Source organism: Cupressus sempervirens, chromosome 6, assembly GCF_028749045.1.
Source record: "Cupressus sempervirens isolate cs-2001-9-10 chromosome 6, ASM2874904v1, whole genome shotgun sequence".
In the NCBI taxonomy this organism is placed as follows: Eukaryota; Viridiplantae; Streptophyta; class Pinopsida; order Cupressales; family Cupressaceae; genus Cupressus; species Cupressus sempervirens.
This window is the reverse complement of record NC_143123.1, coordinates 204997523-205021908: the sequence shown is the minus strand read 5'-3', so window position 1 is coordinate 205021908 and position 24386 is coordinate 204997523. Positions and strand designations below refer to the sequence as shown.

At 37.5% G+C, this 24386-nt stretch overlaps 1 protein-coding gene across 1 annotated transcript in view; it reads right to left on the bottom strand.

Moving 5' to 3' along the window:
- Positions 1-24386, bottom strand: part of MSH4 (MUTS-like protein 4) — a 342254-nt gene that overhangs the window by 295984 nt on the left and 21884 nt on the right. The window contains exon 5 of the mRNA XM_089789754.1: positions 12682-12727. Within this exon, the coding sequence (XP_089645880.1) occupies positions 12682-12727 (46 nt within the window). The remainder of the gene's footprint in view (positions 1-12681; positions 12728-24386) is intronic.

The following is a 24386-nucleotide window of genomic DNA, read 5'->3' as shown; positions in this document are numbered from 1 at the left end:
TTTGAAGATAAATTTGAATTTTGAACTTTTTCTAATTCTAAGTTTCCTAACATGTTTGAATTTCTAATTAACTTAAAATTGTTGTAGGTAAACTTTTGATGGAGAGGCACCCCACGATATTTTGGTCTCCTTGTGCGGCACATTGCCTTGACCCCATGTTGGAAGAAATTGGCAAGATTGAGTGGGTCAAATCATGTGTCAAAAGGGCAAAAAGTATATGCAAGTTTATCTAAAATCATTCATTCGTCCTTATCACAATGAGGGACTGCACAAGAGGCAAGGAGTTAGCTCATCCAAGCATCACGAGGTTTGCCTCGAATTTCATCACACTGCAGTCCTTGTTGACATCAATGGATGATTTGAGGAGCATGTTTGTTGGGCAGGAGTGGATTACATCTTCCTATGCTATGACTGTGGATGTGGTCAATTGCATCTTTGATGATGAGATTTTTTGGAAACCCACTAAAGAAATCCTTAAGGTAAATTTCTTGCAATTTAACATTTAGTATTTTACTATTTAGTATTTAATATTTATTATTTAATTGTTTAATGATTTAGTTTTACTTTTAGTTATATTATTTTATATTTAAGTTTTGACTCAAATGTTTTTTTTTACATTATATGCAGGTCACTAAGCCCCTTTATCTCTTCTGCAAACTGCAAATAGGGAGAAGCCCTCTATGGGCTACATATATGAGGGCATAGATAAGGCCAAGGAGACCATTAGAGCCCAGTATGCAGGAATGCAAGAGAAGTATGCCCCTATTTGGGAGATCATTGATAAGAGATGGCAAGAACAGCTCCACCGACCCATCCATGCAACAACTTACTATCTGAATCCAGCATTTCGTTTTCATCCTGACTTCAAGGCGAATAAGGAGGTTCTCACCGACTTATATACAGTGATCTATAGATTGAGTAGTGATGAGGATAGTGCAGCTGCAACCATTTAGCTAGACAAATTCAATAATAAAGAAGGGCCACTTTTCTTTAATAGGATGTAATGTCCCCATTTTTAGTAGGTTCTTGCAGTTAGCCAAGTCAGTTCACCATTGCGACCCTCGTGAGCTGACAGTGGAATTTGAGTGTCTCAGTTGTGTGGTTATAGGCTTTCTAGCAGCCTATGGTGTGTTTTGGATCTGTTTGAGGGACTTACTATTTATAGTAAGTCAATCTGTTAGTTTCGATGAGCTCAGTTGAGTTAGTGGAGTTGGAGGATGCTCTCAGTTTTTATTTCGGGCTTCTAGTTTGAGCTCCAAGAATCTTAGAGGGAATGTCTATTTATAGTAAGTCACCCCGTTAGGTTCATTCATCATCTTTCATCATCAGGATCACTTTGGTGTTATCAGATTTTGATTCTGATAGATCTTCAGTTGTTTTTGCAAGACAGGTGAATTATTATTATTATTCATATAAATACGGTGAGGTTGTTATTTGATATTGTTGTTGGCTGTTCACCTCAATATCATAGCTCATTGGAACCGGGACGAAAATTTTTAAATCTTGGGAACAAGAAGCAGTGGCCTTACGTGTCAAAATTTTAAGTTATGGTGGAAAAGGTCATTTTCAAAGCCAAAAGCAATTAATGAATTAGTTTATAATGACACTTTATTATATTTTAATTTTATATGTGAGAAGCTTCCTAAGTAAAGTTCATTTGGGAAACTTTGTCCCATTTGGAGATTATAAATATGAGCTTATTTGATGAGTAAAGGATCTGATTGATTATATATTTGATTTTGTGCCTTTGTGGCTTTTTCTTGGGTTCTTAACTGTATGCCCTTGTTGATGTATAAGGGTCTCTGAAGTTTAAGATGTTTGAAGTCATTGCTGATGTATACTGATTTCACTATCTAAATCTCCTATGTTTCCTATGTCTGGAAATTGTTCTGATAATTTTATTGCAAATTGTGTTGTTATAAATAATTTGCCAAGTCTCCTTATTGTAATCACTGTGACTACGGAGATTGATCTTTTGAAGGAAATCGATTGTTATGCTGCATACTGGCAATCAATTTGATGAAGTTTTGAGGAATTTGGTGACTGTTGAGGTTGGCATTTGAGATTCCCATCAGCTTGACACCAAGGCTGTGAATTGCTGAAGTTTATTTGTGCTAGGCGGAATTGTACCAAGTGGCACTCGGAATTAATAGCCTGCGATTTGTGAGTAGCTTGACGTCTTTCCTCTTCCAACCACATGTGCTATGGGGGCATTCCGCAATAACTACGAAGGGTTTGACAGTGTCTTCGGCCTACATTTGTGGATATCCTTGGAGACATGTGTTGAGCTACTATGGGACTCATATTTTGGTCTTCCCTTTCAGTCAACAAGCACATCGAATTAAGCTATAAGAAAATCAAGTTCCTTAATTAATTGGTGGAATTCGATATATGTTCTTTGTATTCCCTTTCTACATAAAATTATGTAAAATGTTGAAGTTGTGTTGTTAGCATTCCTCCTACACTTTTAATGTATTCTGAAAATTGATTCTAATAAAAACAAGAAACCTAGCAACATTGTTCAATTGGCACTAAAATTTCTATCAGAGCATACATAGAGTTTTTACACAGGATGGCCATAGATGCTTGGACAATAGTACAACTAGGTAAAAATAATATATTCATGAATCTTAAGTTTATAAGTTGTGCATTTTAATTTTTGATTATGTAATTTTAAAGTTGTAAATGAGACTAATTGTTTTTGTTTTCCCTTATTTTAAATAGATGGTGGCAAATGTTTGGGCCCACAACCCAAATACTTGAAAAAATTGTCATCCATATTCTAAGTCAGCCAAGCAACACTTCTAGATGTGAGCACAGTTGGTCCATGTTCGAGCACATCCACTCGAAGAGAAGAAATAGGTTGACTGTGCAGAGATTGAATGATCTTGTCTTTGTTCATTACAACCTTCGTCTTAGGATCAGATATATTTTGGTGTTGACTCCTCTCCAATCATTTTGGAGGAGATTAATCCAAAATCAAAGTTGCTCGCTGAGACTGTGGATCCAGTCTTCACTGAGGAAGACCATGAGTGGGTAGACCAAGTGGATAGAGAGGTTGAGGCTGTGGCCATGGCAGAGGAGGCAGCTAGAGCATGTTCAGGCACTGGTAGATGCACACGCGCATGCACAGACACAGGTTCTAGTGATGTTGTTCATGAGCCCATCTTACATGTGGGGGCTATGGCTCGGCAGTCCTCTAGGACCTAACCTTAGACGCCATTCTAGAAGGTATATTGGATACTCAGAGGCTAAGGCTGAGGCTATGACCGACCTTGAGGATGATGATGAGGCTTGAGCTAGAGCCTTGTTTTTTCATTTTGTTTACAGATATTGATAGACATATGTTTCATGGAGTTTCATCTTAGATTCTTACATTTATGATTTGATGTCTTATGGATTTCATCTTACATACATTCTCTAATTTGAATCACTATGATCCTATGGTTTCTATTTACTTCAGCTACAACTTGCAATTTACATTTTGTGTAACATAGTTACGTATGTGATGGATTTATAATTTATGTTCCATGTTTATGTATTTTAACTTCAATTTGATGATGTTATAGTGTGTTTAAGTTATATTCAATAAAGGGTGCATGAAATAATTAAATTCTTAAAATATCAAAATTTAAAAGGTTTTTTAAATTTGTCGATGCACAGCGGATTCGATTCTGATTCATGGCCGATTCATGATTCAATTCGGCCTTGCAGATTCCAATTCTCATCACTTTGATACATATGTGTGTGTATATACATATAATTATGTTTATATATATTATTGTTAATATATTGTCTAATAATGATTAACTTATAATTACCACATAGAAACATGTCTCTTCATGATACATGTCTCCTCTTCTCATATTTATATGACATTTAAATCCGCCTTTGGAACACAAAAATAAATGTAGTGCCATTACATTTGTAGAAAATGATCCTATAAAACTCAACACTCTCCACTAGGACTTAGGCTACGAAATTTTTTGTAAATGGCATCAAAGTGTCAGCACAAACCCGAGACCAAAATTTGCTCAAACTCACCCTAGACTAGAAGACCTAGAAAAAAGACTACTAACAAGAACCATCTAAAACAACTATTGTGATATGAGCCTAATCAGAATCGGTGATTAATTATTTCCCCACTTCATTTGGCATGGTTTCCCCCCAAATTTCACTGCAGGGGTTCAGGGGCAGTGCCCCCATGCTCTAAGGGTCAAGGGGCAAGACCCTAGGTGGGGTCTTGGGGTCAACGGCCCCTAAGTGTTCCCTATCGCGATACAGAGCGGGGTTGAGGGGCAGTGCCCCCAAAAGCCAAAAATGAATTTACTATTGTAAAAGGCATCGAAAGTTATATTATTTTTATATTGGTCGGCTTATTCTAGCCCTAATTTGTAAGCGGCAAAAAGCTTGTATAAAATGGCTTAAGGTTAGGGATTTCATGATGCATGATGAGATTGTAGCTTCTTGCGGTGGTATTGAGCTATAATGATTACAAATTGTGATCAGGTTGTGATCACTGGAAAATAAGAATATTGGACTCGCAATTTGGTGGACGTAGCCCACGTCAACTCTTTGTGTCTTGTGTTCTCTTTTGTGCAATTTATTATTTTTTGGTATTGGTTATATTTGCAAGTAATTGTTATTTCTATCTTGTTAATCCTAGCAACAACTATTCCTACAAGCTATAGCCAAAAAGTGGGGTCCCCATTAGCAATGGGGCAATGGTGTGAAAACCTCACAACATCTAAAATCAGGCACTCAATGTTTCAAAGTCAAACACAAAAAGTCCAATTCTCTCTTGATATAAAGTCACTTCTTGTGCAAAGACTACAAAGTAAGGTCACAAGGCAGCTTCAAGGTTCTTGTACTGTGGATAATTGCTTGGTGGAAATGATGTGATTTGTTGGATCATCAAGGGGACTTACGCTAGTTCACTCAGGATTTATCAACTTGACTCTAATGATTAGGCCTCACAAGGTGTAACACAAATTATGTTTCTTTGTTTTCAACACTCGTCTTCTTAACTTGATTACTCCTAACTACTACCTCTATTCCTAAGATTGAATGCAAGGACTTGTGAATGACTTGAACTCTACTAGATGGAGCTTAATCAGCAACTCGACTCACCTAGTGCAAGCTTCTAACATATACTCAAATGGTTTTCATATTGACATCCCTTCTTCAATCCCATCAAATAGATGCAAATCAAAGACTCGATACCAATTGAAGTTAAGTATAAATATTCATCGGCTCACCATGTAAGGTACTCTTACAATCCATAAGAAGCTCGTAGCCTGAATTTTTTTGAGTCATGCAAGTAAACATCCACAATTACTCTCATTCAACTACACCAATTCACCTAAAGTAAATACTATTCTACTTTGTCTCAAAAAACTTGGAAATGGAAGGCAACTTTGAAATGAAAATATACTCTAAATGAGGATATAGATAACCATGCAATAACACAAACTTGATCACATCTATCACCATGCAAAACACAACAATGATAAGTAGAGAAAAATTGGCATTATCCTTGCAACAATTCTCCAACATCTCTCCCTACAATGACAGGGCCAGTCCTTATATAGGGAGCTCAAATACAACAAATGGCCAAGATTGATTCCAAATCAAGGGCCAAGATTAATTCCAAATCAAGGGCCAAGATTAATCGACATAAGCCCTAATTAGGGTTTCACAACCTCATTCTACAAATATTAAATGCTTACCAAATTAAAATTAAGCATCACCTTGTGGACCAATTGGAAAATTGCAATGACCCCATGGGCCAATGAAAAAATTCAAAAGAAAACATGGACCAATCAGAAAATAAGGCACATGAGCCTATACCACTTGGCACCGAATGAGCCAACCAAATTTAGGCATTTATTAATCCACCAATGAGAGAATATCCAGCTATGTGGGTCTATGCCACCTCACCACCTTTGGAATCATGCATCTCATCCTCATCCATTCTCACATTCAATGAATCTGGACACAAGCCCATCAATTGGTTCCATGGGGACACTAGGCATACCCTCAAGCCTATATTCATAATAGGTCGTCTCCCCAATATAAGTAGGACATAACTTCCTCCACTCAGCAGCATTATATAAAGTTATGAAGCCTTTGGTCTGGCCGTTGCTTCCAATCGCTCAAACTCACGTGAATTTTGGTTTCCAAAGAAAGTTTCATTGATTTGCTCTTGGAGTCCTTCCGTCAACCCTTGAGTACTACCCATCCCTAGGTGCAGCATAAATCTCGCGTTACCAACCATCTCACCCTTCATCTTCAAAATAGCATCCATTGTGGCCAAGCAACGAGGCTCGACTTGCCTATGTACATCACCTTTATGAGTTATCGCCTAATGCCAAACAACAAAATCAACTTCTTGTCCCTTTTCCACCACTCAGTCTTTTATTAATGTGTACAACGGAATCACCATAAGTACCACCAAATGAGAGAGGACTTCCTCCCATCCTAATGAGTAGTCTTTACATTGTTTCAATATCCTCTCAACCCGTTCATGAAGGGAGAGCACAGGATCAAATGTCTTAATGAACTTCTTGAGAGTTGCACTTGCTTCTTCGCCTACCGATGCCACCCATCTCCTTGCTTAGCTTCCTGTCCCATGAGTCCTACTCCCTCTAATCCTTCCATTGATGCCTTGGTACTTGGCATAGGAGGAATGAAGTTTAGACCGGCCTGCCATATCGGGTTCATGATTTATCAAAGTTGCTCCTTCAGGCTCAAGGCCTCAGCATACTTTTTCTTCTTTGCTACTTCCTTTTGTATTCTCTCATCAAGAGCCTAGATAGCATCTTGTGACTCCTCAACTTCTTGCTTCTTAGTGGCTCGTCCCAACACATATTCTTCTACGTCATAGTCTTCTAGCTCAATATCTCTTCGCACCTTGTCTACTTTTGGGATTGGCACTTGTACAATACAATTTCCCGAGGCATCTTTCGTGACTTGGTAGAATTTTCTTGCTAGGGCCTTGTTCTTGTCCTTGTCATCCCTTCTAATTAGCTCCTCTGCAATTACCATGGGCTCCTCGACTGTATCCCATTTCGAATGTGGAAGTCTCTTGGGTTTTTTCCCCTTTTCTATAAGAGAAGCAATTGTAATGTAGTGAAAGTAACTTGACTAATTGTAATGCTAATGATATAAAAGCAAATATAGCTAAGCACATGAAAGTATCAGATTCGATACATCAAAATAAGTATTATTGAATGACAAATGAGGCATCAAACTCACCTTGAGAGCCAATAGGACTAGCTAATTCAAATTTGAGAATTGGTTGTTAGATGATGGCAGATTATAGAATAGAGCTAGATCCGGGACCTTGAAACCAAGATATGTTGATTCTGAAAACCTAGAGGCCTCTAGTAAAGGACGACCTAGAGGGTCAAGGTTGACTTGAGGTCAAGGACAACCTTGGTTGAGGTTGAGGTCTACCTCAACTTGTTCTGCATAGAAATTCAAGATCTAGAAAGACTAAAAAAAACTTGAAACTCTAGTTCCAAAACCTAAATTTGCTACTCCAAAAACCTATATATCTACTCCTACACACATGAAAATGGATTTTTTTTGGACGAAGTGGCCTGCCTTGGTCAAGCCTCCATTTAGGAATTAACTTTAAAATTAGAAAGCATGTAGAAGTAAAACAAATGTAAATATTCACCTTACTTTCCAAATCTCTATGGATGGATTCGGATCCATTATCCACAAAGATGTATGAATCCTTATATGTAGATGTATAGATAATGTAGAATGATAATGTAGGATTTCTCCAGAAATGCAATAGATCTGAAAGTACCAAATTAAAGATTCATAGATGTAACTATGCTCTTGAACGCTTGAAGGGTTGGAAAGCTTGAGGGCTTGTGCAAGGTTAATGAATGAAGATCTTCTTCCTTAATGGGCAAATCCACTATCTCCAATGAAGAAAGAAGCTACATCTTGAAAAAGAAAATACATGAGTGATGAAATGAGAGCCTTTAATGAATCCTTGCTAGCTAGACTTGAACTCTTTGAATGCACCTTGAAAGCTTACTTGTAAATGATGGCTTGAATGAAAGTAGGAATGCTTGCACAAAGGATGGAGAGAATGCATGTGTAATGGATCAATAGCTTGCATATAGAGTAGATACCCAAACGATATTAGTAAACCTCCTTTTACAATGATTTCGAGATCAAATCCAAAAGGGGACAACTGAACTCAGGCGGGAAAAGGTTGAAAACCCTAAAATAATCCCAGCATCCAAAGTAAAACCCCTCAAGTAATGGACGAACTCGTCCAGCAAAACCCTTCGAGTAATGGACAAACTCATCTAGTAAAACCCCCGGGTAATGGACGAACTCATTAGTTAACTTGGGGTAAGGGATGACCTCATCCCTTACGTAAGGGTTTTGCAACATCGGGATGGCTTCCGAGACCTTGGGGATGGAGAAAGAAAGGTCAAAAACAGGCAGAAACTCAAAGAAAGGCAGCAAATTGAGCATAAATGCATCTATGTTCTACGAGATCACTAAAAGGAGGGCTTAAAGGTCTTACAAAGAAAGTGCACACTTTTTAAGATGGTACATCTTCTAATGCAACTCTTTTACTTTTGCATATTGTAAAATGTTAAATCAACTTTATTTATTTATGTAGCATTTATGTCTATATTGCTTTTAAAGTAATGAAAATCCCCTAAACTTTGAAAATCTCCTCTAGTAACTTAGAAAAATCGAGTTAAATATATATGCATGTGTTTTTTATCAATGTCATATCCAGTCGTATTCATATTGGGAATCTTAAAAATGTCCGTATCCATATCCAATACTATATCCATATTTCTATCTATATCCGTGTACATGCAACGTTGTTTGAAATACCTCTTGTAGACATTGTTTAAAGCAAGAAATAGACCCCAAGCTATCATGTGTGTTGCTAATGCTGGTTACTCTTTATCAGTCAAATCTGCATTCTACAGTTCAGCAACATCTATATTTAATCTGCTTTTGGTGTTATGTAATGTGGTTCAATGAGATAACAGATATCTTGGCACTTCTGTGCACTTGATCTTTTATTTTGTTATATGTTAAATGTTTCTAAACATCATTGCAGTGAGAACATGAATGAAATCTGAAAAGAAATGAACAATCCACAAACAGTGAGTTTCATTTCCTTACATTCATTAAATCCTAAGTTGCTGGTTCGCGGTTCAGTTCCGGGTTCGGGTTCGAGAACCGGTTCGCTGGTTCGACAAAATTTTGAAAAGGGGTTTGGGTTCGTTTGGGTTCGTTAGTACAAAAACATGTAAAAAAAAATTTATTTTTTTTAAATATATATATATACATCTTTACGAAGCATGAGTTAGAATTAGAATGTAGAATAGTAGCATAAACACATTTGAACAACAAAAAACTTTCAAACAGCATAAACAATATAGTAGCAAACCACAGCGATCATTGGAACCCCTAGCGACTAGATCTCTTCCCTTTCATTTAAAAAATTCATAACTGTATTTGATTAGTTTATGCAGATCAACAGTAAGTTTTAATAAAAATTTCTTCTTTTCATAAATTTATTTACCAAACTCTTATTATGATTAACATAATCGATTGAACGTGGTTAAAAACTAATTAGATCTAGCTTGCAGAAGGTAAATCCCTTTGACCAGCTGAATATTCTTCAATCTCTTTGGGCACAATCTCCCAAGCACTGATCAACAACAATAAACTAGAAAAAGACCATTCATGGAGGCCTTTGGATAACACAGTCTGACATCCCAAATTCAATATTCTTTAATACAATTTTTAATATACCTAGAGGAGAAATAATCAGCCAAACAGTGATAGACAATGTGGTAAGTAGCTGCCCCACCTGACCATATTCATGTGACCGTAACTTTCTTCTGCAGGGCAACATTTCCCAATAAAACGTTGTTTATTGTTTAGTGTTTGAAAAATTCATATTGCTACTCAAATAGGCCCTGAAATTCCTCGAAATTGGTCATGGTGGTCGCCACATGTTGAGCATCTTCTCTTGTGGGTGTCTCAAATTTAGTAGCATTTTGATTCAAATAGAAAGTGTTTTACAGCTAGGGATTACTCAACACTAAAAAACTGTGGCATTGTAATGCCTACCAACCCAGACCCAAGATGTATCAACATAAATTAAATTAAAACATGCTGTAATGTGGAAAATTTATATGTGGTTCTCCTGGGTTCAAACCTGGTCCGAAATTTTATATGTGGTTCTCTTGGGTTCGAACCCTGGTTCGAAACAGATCGAACCAGGCCTCCAAAAACGAACCCAGGTCGAACAGGACCAGAACCACGAACCGGTACGTGGTCCGGAGGGGGGGGGGAGGTACCCGTGCAACTTAGATTAAATCTACAAAATAAATTCAAAAGAAAATTCAGGTGGGATATATTACAAGAAACCACTACAAGCTTATTTCAAGAAGAGAGAGACTCCAATATCACAGAGAAAGATGAACAACAATAGATCTCATCTCAGAATTGCCACTAATAATCAGTCATAACTAAATTAGATGATGCCACAAAAGATTAGCTCTACTTTTGATCTGTCGGGCAATCTCTTAATCATGACAGTCCAAGTCCTTCTGTTCGGCAAGGTCTATTCCACAAAGAAAGAAGAGATCCATCCATCCGTATAGGTTCTCCATTCATAAAATAACATCCACTTAGACCTTGCCAACATAATGACAGCTTAATAGGCTCCTGAAAACTACAGAATCTCAGTACAAGTTTCAGGACCTCAAGCAAGAACATACCCACCTCCTGCAACAAAACTTAAGGGAATCAAACAATATCAATTTGCAGTTATCACTGTAATGTCCCCTTCTCCCTAGTGCTCAGATTTAATGGAGTTTGGCCTATCATCGGACCAATATAGCCGAAGGTGTTGAGGAGAGGGTTGTGTGGGCAGTTTCATACTATAGCCACAGTCTTCCCGCACCCACATACTTCTTGCTACTAGAGACTTCCTACATCCATGGACTTCTTGTAGCCTATGATATTATTTGAACTTTATATTATAATTATATTTTAATATTATTTTAAAGTGCGATTAAATATTATTTTATTTCTTCTACAAGGAGGTTGATCTCTTGGAATAAAAGAATGAATAGGGAGGAAAGCCTCATTGTTGGATATTGAATGTGTTGCCATCTACTTTGCTTGATAACTTGTAGAGACAACGGCTTCTGCAATTTGCTACATTGGTTATTGGAGAAGACAAATCAGTATTTTCATTGTGCCAAGTTTGTGGCCAAGGGCCATATTTTGAGGAGAAAGATTGAAGAAATAAGTCTGAAATTAATTTCAACTGAAATTAATTTCAGATATATTGCAGTAGTGCTGGGGTATTTGGGTAATGATTCTGGAAGGGTTTGGAAGACTTTCCTGCGGCTGAAGGTGAACAGTATCATCACTACATTGTTGCTGCTACAATACTGCCACTACAATGACATCCAGATAATTTGGGCAATTTCCAAGTTCCCATCCACTTATATTTTACATTGTTTAGAGGCCAGCTTTGAATACTTTTAGAACATTTGTAGGGATTTTGTAATCAATTGTGAAAACATCATAATCTAATTTTACATCAACAAGCCGTCTTTTTAAAGAGATTAGAACATTATTGAAGTTTGCATGCAGGTGTTTGTTCTAATGTCATACTGTTGTAGATGCACATTTTCTCATCTTTAACCAATGCTTATACAGTTGAAACAAAAGATAAAAACATTTGCATCTTTAGGGATAGATATTTTGGAGTTTTCGCAAGAGTATCTATTGTTATCAAGTGAAGTTTGGCATTTAGAGAGAATAGAAATTTAGATTAGCAATATACGCCTTGCGTACAAAGTGTTTGACAGAACTCTCGGGTCAAGAAATCAAAAAATTGAACTCAGAATTGCAAGGGATATTATGATCACCTACCTACATGCATAAGTAAGGATGAGAATTGGTAAATCACTTTTAGACTACCTTCAACTAAATGGAGGCTAAAAAAATTGCTTTCAGAAAAGGCTGAAATAGATGATCATATTATTCAGCAGCAGCTTCAGTAGATCCACAATCCACAGGACAACCCCACACCCAGAATTTTCCACACAACAAAGTTGTTGATTCATTAAACCAAGATTTCTACCATAGACAACCAAAGTGAGGGATATGTTGGTCAGATTTAAAAAGCTGATAGGATCCTTTTTGAGCCCAATGACAGAAAGCAGCTTTAACTACTGTCTTCGTGAATCAGCTATTATTAGAACAATGGTCTTTAACCTTCGACCTTTAAAAAAGTCAAACTGTTTGCTTCTTTCTGTTGCTGCAATACTAAAACAGTCCTTACACAATCTTATATTTGTAATCTCAAATATCTTTGATTGCTTTTTGTACTATCACTATTATATCTCCTCTCTGGAGGGTTTCTTGTAATCTTGACTCTTTTCATACAAATGTAAAACTAGTGTTTTTCAATTTTTTTGATCTCTATTTATAATTATAAAAATATTTTACTTTGTCCAAGTGAAAAAAGATAAGTTCACCAATCCATGTCAGACATTAGGAAAAAAACCAGAATACCTGAATGGTAAATACTTCCTACAGAGAGGCAAAGCACAAAAAAAGGAAAAATAAGTTAGCTTCTAAAAACAAAGAACCTACCAATATTGAGTGGTTTGTTATAGAAATGCCTTTTTCAGATTCCACCCTGGCCAGATTTGGAATAAAATATCACATTATGTCAGAATAGCGAAAAAAACACAGTTTCAATTCTCTTCAACAATTTGTATTCTATTCATGTAGTTTATCCAAAGCTATCTTTTTGAGAAGAATGAAAACTCAAATGAAATACTAAATTTAATTCTAGATCTATTGACCCAAAGACTCCTCAAATTGAACAACACAAAAAGTTATGTTTCTTATTATAGTTCCAAGAGAAAAGTTAAAATAATACTATACACAGCGATCAGTTTATTCTTTGAGAGATGTCGACCAAGACTTGAGGGTAATTTGTTGAAGTTTGTTTGATAGGTTGTCTTTGACCAGCATTGAGGGAGCTGTTTTTGGTTTTTTCTATATTCAGATTTTTTGTGTGTTTTTGAAGCTTTTCCAAATTTTTGGTATTTTCAATAGGTTTGCAATTATTTAACTATCAAAAATCATCAAAGAGATCTAAACTATCAGAGGTACAATTTGAAATGACTAATTTTCTATGTTACTCTGCGTTTCCAGGATGGGGAAGTGCACGATGCAGAGGTCCTAGGTTACTTAAGGAATCCTTGTGTTTTCTTCCTTACGCTTGCAATTTGGCACCAATCCTTGGTCCTCTCCAAGAGACCCTAAACTATGGAACTTGTCCTTGGTCCATTCTCATGGTCACCATACACACTAGGACAATTCTCTTTGCTTTGTGAGATGCAACTTTCCACATCAACTACACTCTCCCTTAAGGCATTCCTAGTACCAATCCCTTGCATTTTAGGATCTAGACTCATTTGCTTGCAGAGATGTGTGAATGCATTCGATACCCCTATTGTCTAATCTGACTCCAAACTACCCCTTGGAATTGATCTTGGAAACCCAAATCACAACTCTGCATTAAAGACCTGCCAGGAGACCTAGTAGCAATTAGCCCCCCAGTTTCTAGTAGCAATTAGCCCTCCAAACTGGGTTTTCTACCTACAACTTCCAAACTTCCTGAACAAGATCCCAAAAAAACAACACTTTTGGACACCCTTTTGGATGCTTCACAAAATATCTCAAAATTGGATCTGAGTTCTGGCTTTGACCAGGTCAACCTACTAGTGCCCAAAACAAACCTAATTGGCAATTAGGCTTGGTTATAATGAAACTCTTCACCATTCACTTCCCTTTGTCAAATTCCTCATGGCTCCATGTCTACACATATCGAAAGAAGGAAAAACACCAACTAGAACATACCCACACCTTGGTTCTATCACTTTGCAACACCTTTCACTCTTCTTCCTAGCTTGTCACATACCAATGCCAAGCCTAGAGAATCACTCTAAAAATTGAGGACTGCTTGGACTAGTATGAAACCTTCTGCATATTAAAGTACATATACGTCCCTAACATTCTTCCAAGAATTGGCCAGATCCTACAGTGGAATGTTAGGATATTGGCATTTGAATCCAAGACCTTAGGGTTTATAGGTTTTCAGAACTATTTCTACAAAAATCGCTATAACTTGCTTATTCCTTTGCTAAATTTGATCAAACCAAGTGCTATTAAAAGGTAATTTACTATTCTATCATATCATACCCATAGATTTGATCAAACAATCAGTATACATTTGTACAGCTATAGGAAACAAGGGAAAACGCCATAAAATGATCAGTCCATATGTTTAATTACTCTAAAATCTTCAACATACTTTGTTTTTCAACTATTTGGGCCTTGTAACATTATCATACACCAGAATCAACCAATTTCAACTGATTTTTGAATCAGTTAGCTGTCATTGCAAAAGTTGCTAAGAATGTTGTCAAAGTTGCAAAGCAATTTTTTTACAACTTCACAATTTTTTGCGAAAACACCTTTAACCCATTGGTCAACCCTACCAATGTGACCAATTGACAAAAATGATAAAGAATACAATAGACACATACTTGACCCCCTTTTACACAATTTGGGTGGTTGTTGACCAAGCTTAACCATATAGGTTCTATTAGGTTACATGCAACATTTGGCACAATTGGCCTTATTATAATGCAATAATTTACCAAATGGTCTTTATGAGACCTTATTACATCATTTGATCCTTTTTAGAGGCATCAAAATATTACATTCTTTCCAATATAGTTAAAGGTGCCCCTACACTTGTTATCTCCAAAATCTGTAGCCTAACGCTTTAAGTCCTGAAACCCTTAGCAATTTTGGAGAAATATTGGATCAATTAGAGGTTGTGGGTAGCCTATAACCTAATTGAACCTCTGGATTCTAGGCCAGTTCCTATCTGATATATCTGATATCTCACCTATGCTAATAAAAATGTGAAATTTGTATGGAAAAGTGTAAAGGTAAACTTGAAAATGTAAAAGCTAAAATGATGAAAACTAAGGTGATACACCATAAATAATAATGCAAATTACTGTTATATTCTGTAACACAATGAACACTTTCAACAAATAATCACGAAAACACAGCTTGAAGGAATTGTTAATCCACAAATATTTTAAGAGAAGGCTACAAGATGAATATACGAAAAGGAAATAAATCACAATCCAATATATCACCAAAGAAACACAACTCAAAACCTATGAATAATAGATACCAAACACAGAAGATGCAAAACAAGACATTACCTAAAAGGTTTATAAATAAAACACAACTAGATAACATCAATCACCACAAAGCATACAACCAAATCTTTTACTCCAAAAGTTGAATCCAATGAAAATTGTATTACGATCAAAGGCCCAAATAACAATATCTTTGCATAATAGCTCAAAAAATGTGAGAAAAAGATGTCAAGGATGAATATCACATGCACATCTCTCTCCTCTCAAAATTTGAACCCCTTCTCTATAACGAAGCAGGGTATATGACAATAATGAAACAACACCACCTTCCCACAAAATCACGAAGTGGGGGTCAAAAATTAGAGAAAATTGTTTACAAAAATAGCCTAAAAGCTCCAAAAACATGCCACATGTATTCCAAACTATGCCTTGACCAACTACGCATGTAGATAAGTCCAAGTAGACTATAAATACCAAAAAACCGCTTCATAATTGACTCCAAAGTCATGAGTCTGATCTGGGAGTCAAAAATTAGCAACTGAAACCTTACCCTCGAATTTAGGCATTTAAGAATGCAAGATCCTCTTTTAAACACTTAGTCTAAAAATAGCCTAATCAACCCTTTTCTATTACTTGTATTTTTAAAAATTATCATTATTAAGTAGTTGATTCATATTTTATCAACTAAACAAAATACAACAATAATAATAATAAGTTATTAATAAAAATAATAATAAAGACTTTATTTGCTAAGTCCTATACTATTATTCTAATTAATAATTTATACCATTCTCCTAAACCAAGCAAATATGCGGACCCGAAAGTGTATTGTGTTAAATTTGATAAAGGAAAGGATAACAAGAACTTTAGCATTTTATTCTTTCTTCATTTGGTCGATGATATGGGAAGAGAAAAGGAATAGGACTTGTAGAAATCCTAGCCGCATCATTCTGGAGGATTTTTAGAGGTTTTTGTGTCGTCAGTAAATATTGTGTAGCTAACAAGTTGATGTCGTCGGTAATTGTTATGTAGCTGATGGACCCCTTTGGGAAGGTTCTTCGGAAGGTATATGTACACCATCCGAGATGATTGTAATCATCATTGTAAGCATTATGTAATCTCTTTGGCATATGCGAATAATAAAAGGAGTACTATTATTCTTGTCTATTGTCTGTATGCATTAAACCATTTACCCCGTACAGTAAACATTTGGCGTCGTTGCCTGATGGACCTAGAATGAAGGCAGAGGAATGAAGACTAATGCCGAATCAGCTGGACAAAAATAAGAATAAGCTAAAGGAAAAAGATGAAATACGCACTGCACAAGGGAATTTAATTTTGCCACAACAGGCCGAATGCAGACGAAGGTTTCAGCAGATTGTCGACGGACACCGAAGCACTGAGGAATTGCTGGAAGAGACTCGACAGCGGTTGGATTTGATGGAAGAAGCAAGGGAGGAATTTCTTAACCTGCATACATCGAGGGAAGAGAATCCTTACGGAAGGAAATTAACTCGCATGGCTCGGAGTGCCAAGGGAGCATGAGCGTGGAGTGAACTCTTTGTCCGCGATACACTTCCAGGAGGAACAACTTTGCTTGAGGAAAACCCTTTTTCACCAAGTAACACGGCTGTTGGAAATAAGACGACTGTCTGGAACAGCGCGGGTGTTCAAAATAGCACGAGTGTGCAAAATAGCGCGGGTACACAACAAGTGCCTCCAACTCAAATAGTAATGGTAGACCAAAGGAGAAATTGCCAAAGTTTGATGGTGATGGAACGGCCGATCCAATCAAACACTGTAAGACATGCGAAACAATTTAGATAGTGAATGGCGTAACTGACACAAATGAATAGGTGCAACAATTTCCAACAACCCTAAGGGGTGTAGCAATTGATTGGTTTGCCGATGCGAATCCCCAAAAATTAACCAATTGGGCAGAAGTTAAAAAGGAGTTTATCACCGAATTTCAATTGTTGCGCGACGACAATGAGATCGTAGCAGAAATATACAACACAAAACAAAGAAAAAATGAAACAATTCAAGTATATGCCAGAAAATTAAAAGAATTAATAAACAAGATGGAAAGTAAGCCGGCAGATGGACTACAAAAGAGATGGTTCATTGAAGGACTACGCTCGAAGTTACGAAAGAAAATGAAGATTGTGCCGCCATCGTCATACCCTGAAGCATACAATCGAGCAATGAACTTAGCAAGTGAGTAGAAAAAAAAAAAAGAAGAGTAGCTCATCCAATTTAGATGATGACACATTTTCAAAAGAAGATAGCAGTGATGAGGAAAAGGGCAGCAAGAAGGTCCGAGCTCTCCAGAAGGATATGATCAAAATGATGAAGGAATTTAAGAACATGCAAAAAGAGGCGAAGGGAAACGAGCTATGGTGCACAGAATGTAAGACAGAAGGTCACACGAAGGGATCCTGTCCAAAGAACCAGTTCTGCGAGATCTGTCAGATCATGGGACATTCCACAAAAGAATGCCCCTTCAATATAAAGACAAGAGGACCTCAACAAGTGCTCCTAACACAAGAGGTTTCTGCGTCCGAAGGGAGCAGAAACACCAGCACTGATGGTGCCATTTCGGGTGGGTACAGAAACAATAGAAAAGGGCAAAACAACAATACCAACAACGATGCCAACAATAATAATGGGAGCCGCAGCCAAATTTAGTACGATGTGAATGGCCACCCGATGGTTCAATGCTGAGCATGCAATTTGTGGGGCTACTTTGCCCGAGACTGTACAACGGCAAACACACCAAAGTTGTTATGCAGATGGTGAGGTCCTAGAGATCATGAAAATGCCAAGTGCCCAAAATCAGGAGTGAATTTGATCACCATCGGGACGGACGAAGAGGAGGTTCTGGCAATCATACGGAAGCAAGCAAAACTGTACCTCGACCCGACGAAGGAAAAGAAGAGATTAGAGGAAACACAGGCGGAAATTGAGAAGGCAACGCAGGCAGAGAAAGCACACTTGAAGGACACTACTGCTACCTCAGCAAGGAACTGTGCGAAACAGAACATCATACGAAAGATATTATAAACTGAAATACCAGTCAAAATAAATGATCTGCTATTCACAATGCCTCAAATCTGATCGGCAATCACAAACATAGCCCCGACTACTAAATTACTAGGAGAACACGGAAGGGAGAAGGAAAGTGGAGCAAGTGCAGCAGACGGAAGAGAAAAGGAAAGCGGAGCAAGTATAGCGGATCCAATGCTGTTAGCCCTCACATCCGGACGACATTCGGCAGTCGTCGAAATGGGAATTTTGGGAACTGTTCTGACAAACACAATTGTAGATGGAGGTTCAAGGGTAAACATCCTACCAGAAGATACCTGGAAGAAGTTGGGATAGCCGACGTTGTAGCCACCTACATTTCAATTGCTCATGGCAGACTAGCACGAGATCAAACCATTGGGAATCCTGATGGCACAACCAATGACTATTGGAACTCAGTCGTTCCTACTTGATTTCATAGTCATCCCGCTGAAGAGGAGGGAATATGACGCCATTTTGGGCCTGGGATGGCTTGTACAAGCAAAGGTTAAGCATGATTGGAAGAAGAATACACTATCACTGGAAAGTAATGGACGGAAATTCATCATTGATTTACGCACACAAATGGTGGGCGAGGAAGCTCTCTCCTTTGATTTTGAAGAAGAGGATGAAGGAAAGCAGCAATTGAAACCTAAAGTTGGAAGGTGGATCGACGGATGATGATTTGGATTTGGTGAACGGCCTTTTCCACTGGCAGATGGAGGATTACAAGCTCTTTCCGAGCTTTAATATTTTAAGGGTGGATGAAGGTGAGAAAGAAGAGGGAAATGAATGTCTGAAGGAATACAAAGAAGCGGAAGAAGGAAAGGTGATTATGGCTGAAGCTAAAGGGAAGAACATACAGTCCAAAAAAAGGAAAGATTCCATTGTACGGAACACAGTGAACGACCGCGTGAAAAGAAAATGTTACGTCGAACCACGGATATAGTAGAAAGATGCCGGCAGTAAGAAAAACACATCATACGGTCTGCACAGGAAACAAAGAGTAAGGGTTTAATAAAAGCTTCAACAATACGGAGTGAAGGTTCTAAAATCAAGAATACAGTTATTGACGGCAAGGAGTGGCAGCCGACAGAATTTATGATACCAAGTCTAAGGATTGCGTTGGAAAATAAGTTGGGTGACATGGAAAGCCTGAGGGAAAGGTTACATAATCTGAACAAACTCGAGAAGAAGCTGCTATTGGCACAATGGGCCACAGAGGTGACGCAAAACAGGCGCAAAGCATGGCATGCTAAACACCTGAAAATGAACAAGTTCCAACCAAGCCAACTAGTATTGAAGGATGACGGATGGAACGAAATCAAACCGGGCAAGTTTAAAGTCAATGGGTCGGGCCATACCAAATCCAGGAAGTAGGTGATAACAGAGCAATAAAGTTGTGGACATTGGATGGGCAGAAAATTCTGGAAACGGTGAACGGTTCAAAATTGAAAATATATCACGCACAACCTGTTCTGTCATCGACGAATATCAGGGAGCATTAGAATTTTTGTCCAAAAAAAAATGAAGAAAAAGAAAAAAAAATGAAAAAAAGAAGAGTCACCATACGGTAGCTTAAGTAGGGATGGAAGGCACCGTACAGCAGTTTCAAAGCACCGTACGGCTTTTTTTAAAAGACCCTCGTACTCGTATAGAAAAACTAGCAAAGATTTTATTCTTTCACCGTACGGACTTTAGAAGAAGTTATAATCTTAATCAACATCGTACAGATTTCTAATTAATGTCATTGTACAGCAATTTTATGAAGTAACCGTACAGTGTTTAGGGGCCAATTTTACTGCTTCCACCATACGGCTTCTTCTAATAGTATTATGTCCATATGGACCTTGCAGTCAAGGAGCAGCAAAAATATATATCTCTGGGTATCCACCGTATGGAATTGTGACTTCTCCTGGCAGATACAGTACAGCGATATCACCTAGCAGAGTACGCAGAGATTGTCGTACAGCAATTACAATTTATCTACTAGAAACTGTACGTACAAAGCAGACAAGGGAAGGAGTGACAACAGAGAGCAAGATATAAACCCATATAGCAAAAAGAAGCCATTCACAAATTCGCAAGGTATTCAAGGAAAAGCTGTACAGCCAGTCAAATGAAATAACCTGAACAAAATTAGAGCAGAAGTCTGAAGTCTATATCATTCAGCTGTACAATTAAGGAATTGTTTAACCATACAATAGAAGCTCATAGATCAGCAGAAAGAAGCAGTCAAAAGAGGAACAAAAAAAAAAAATGACAAATTGAAAATATTTAGAATGAATAACGCATGATGCCCAAGGGAAGAGAAAGACGTAAACAGGTAGAAAACGCAAGTGGTTGCTGAAAGAGTATGGGATCAGAAGAAAATCACAAAAAAGGTGTGTTCCATGGACTTTTGTGTGGGTTTGAGAGTGCTAATTTGGTCTTGGCGGCGGGGTGCTGCCCCTCAACCCCGCCCCGTATTGTGACAGGAAGCGCGCCTGGGGCTCTGCCCCAGGACCCTGCGAGGGCGCTGCCCCTGGACCCCACTAGGGGCAATGCCCCCTAGACTCCCAGTCGGTGCAATTATCAATCGTGGGAAGTGGGACCAGTTGATGCCACCTGGAGCTGCTGCAGGCATAGTGTGCCAGAGGTGGAATGATCGACGGAGCAAGCCTTTTGAGAGGGGTGATACGCTTTGAGGCACTTGGAGTAGGTGTTGGACGTGAAGCTGTCTTGGTGGATGCATAGAGAGCTCGTGAGGAGTTGATCATCTAGTTGAAGGCAGTTCAGCGACACTTGGCTCAGGGTACCCAGGAGTTGGAAGCAAAGAAAGTAGCACGGGTGGCTATCAAAGTCAGCTTGATTAAGGAGACAATATTGTGTTAGTAGAGGCTACAGATGCAATGTGGTTTGGAGACCAGTTTGGTGCAAGCACGGGACAAACGGGAAAGTGATGTGGCAGAAACAGATCTATTTTGTTATAGTTAGTCAGTTAATGTATTTCGTTTTGTTAATCTATCTCAGATATTTTGTAATTGTCGTCCAGAGACGACTTTTTCTTTTGGGGGGGATGATGTCGTCGGTAAATATTGTGTAGCCGACAGGTTGATGTCGTTGGTAATTGTTATGTAGCTGACGGACCCCTTCGGGAAGGTTCTTCAGAAGGTATATGTACATCATCTGAGATGGTTGTAATCATCATTGTAAGCATTATGTAATCTCTTTGGCATATGCGAATAATAAAAGTACTGTTGTTCTTGTCTATTGTCTATATGCATTAAACCGTTTACCCCATACAATACACATTTTGCACTCTCGACTTTGGTTTTGTAGCAAAATGTGACTACTACTGATCTCCTGATGTGATGTTTGTTGTAGTTGGACGTTGAGGCTTCAAATACATGTCGTGGTTTCTTCATCTCCATGTCGTGAATGCTTTTGGGTTTTGTTGTTGATGATTTCATGGCTGGCTACAGCTTGCTGGATGGCTAGATGATATATTCTTTGTTTTCTCTCTCTCTGCTATGCATATTCGCTATGGTTATCACGTTAAATCTGGGGTTTTACATGAGCTTTTTGGAGTTGTTTCATAGTTTTCTAGAGATGTTCTGACATCACTTCATGCTCTCCTATTGTGAATGGTCTTCTATCTTTTCCCTTGCCTTGGCTAGGAACCATGGCCGGCTACAACTTGTTGGTTAATATGTTGTCGTGACTGGAGTTATTGCATTCTTCTCTACATTTCAATGGCTGCTTCTAATGTCATGAGTGATGGACAATCACGGGTTTTTACTAGATCATATATGCTCTTCTTTGAGTTTCAAATGTAGCCATGAGCCATCAATGAAAACTTTTGTGATTTTCGGGGCCCTATTCATGATACTGTGACTATTGGAGTTGTTTTTATTTGTTGTTATATCCTACTGCACTCCTTTTGACATCTAGCCATCATTTTGTTATGTATACAGTTGTAAGTAAAGATTGTATCTATTTCTCTCTTTGTGATTTTGCTCATAGCATGATCAGCACTTTTTTTTTGTTTTTTTTTAAGCATGAGTTCATTCTCTCTATTGTCGGTAAATTCTATATTGTAGCTGAGGGGTAGAATTGTATCCGAAAGGGTGCATGACAGTTGAGTCACCCCTTTGGGAAGTATATGTACACCGTCCGAAAGGGACTTTGGATCAACATCATTGGAATAACTATAATGTGCATATTGCGTATATGAATAAAGTATTTGTTGTGTGTTACATCTTGCTATACTACATGTGTTAAGTATTCTTTTACCCTGTATGGTAAACACTCTCTTTTTTCCACCATTAGATATGGCATTGCTACTGCTATGGCGTAATTGGCGTGTACTGAAACATATTTGCTCTTATATTGATCATTTTTCTGACATAGGTTTTCAAGTAAATGAAGGATATGTTGTTTTTTGCTAATTTTGGGTTTGATCTATGAGCTATTAGATTGTTGTAGTTGGGTCTTCCTGCAGTAATTAATTTTCACCAACTTTGATATTTGCTTTAATAACCTGAATATTTCCTTAGAAATTTTGATTGCAATTTGACAAGAAATTGTGCTTTTATGTCCTCCTAGAAACATGGAATTACTATCATAACTGATGTAACTTTTCCTGATGTAAATCTGAAACTTAAACTTGTATATTTCATGCACATAGATGATTAAAATATTCTTCACAGGTTCCTCCTTTCTTCTTGCTTTGTTGACTTTAAATCTGCTAGTGTCTTTAAGCAATGCTACATTCTCCTTTGCTGTTGCTTTTCCGAATAATACGTATTTGGCTGTAGCATTCACTAGTTCATTCTTAACTCCTCCTGTAGCTTTCACTCTTTTTATTTTTATATGAAGCAAAAGGTTTCAAAACTAATTTAGTTCGTCCCTTTGATGTTTCATTCACTTGACTCAAGTTGCATACTATTTTCACCATAAGGCCCCATGTTCAAAAGATGCGTGTCCCTGTCATACTTGCTGCATTAGAATCTGATTTCTTTGATTTATTGAAAGCAAAAGGTTTCAAATCAAAGTGACTTGTCCCTTTAACGCTTTTGTTTTTCTGTTATGAATCAGCCACACACAAATAATTCAGTTTATTATGATCATGTTGCACAGGAAACAAACATGTTAATAATAAAGCATATGTCGTGATTGTTTTCCTTCTGCTGGTAGATATTTTTGTTTTATAAAGAAATATGTAGCATGACAAGAGTATGAAAATTGAGATGAAGTGAGATACTAGCATTGCTTAGATCCATTGGATCTAACATATCCTCCTTTTGAATGCAGGGTTCGAAAGCTTGGAGAAGATGCGGTGCAAGGCAGCGAATGGGCACAATCAAATGGATGCAACATTACCAGTCATTACAGGCAATGACTAGTGCCCAAGACCTTTCCTCTACTATATTATCTTCTTTCATGTTATGCAATTTTTAATAGAGTAGGAATGTATATCAACAAAAGGGACTACTCTTGCGGTCATTTTGTGTGAGAGATATTTACTTTCAGCATCTTTATTCACGCTTGTAAATATCAATTGTACCATCATGGTGAATAATACAAAGACATTGTCTATTATTTCAATATGAATGAAAAATGCTTCTTTTTTGAAATTCTGAGTATAACTTGAAAGTGATAAACATGTATGCTTTACTCCATTTGAACATGTGTGAAAATTGAGTAACAACACCAACGGGTTTTTGGGATGGGTTTTTTTCCTAGCCAGAGCAAGGGAGAAGTGTATATGTCTAAATTTTCAAATATGTTCATTAATTTCAGAATTGTATAACATTGTCATATTTATCATAGCAACATAATTTAAAATAATCAATTTCATTCATCAAATCAGCATAGAACATAGCATCATATTGAATCATCATCTAAGAATACTAAAGCCTAAGAATACGAACATAGAATGACATCAAATGAATCAAATGAGAGAATCAATCTACTTCTCTCTATTGAACGAATCCATCTCCTATAATTGGGCGACATGTTTAGACTTTAGAGCCCTTGAATGTGGCTTTTGGAGAAGAA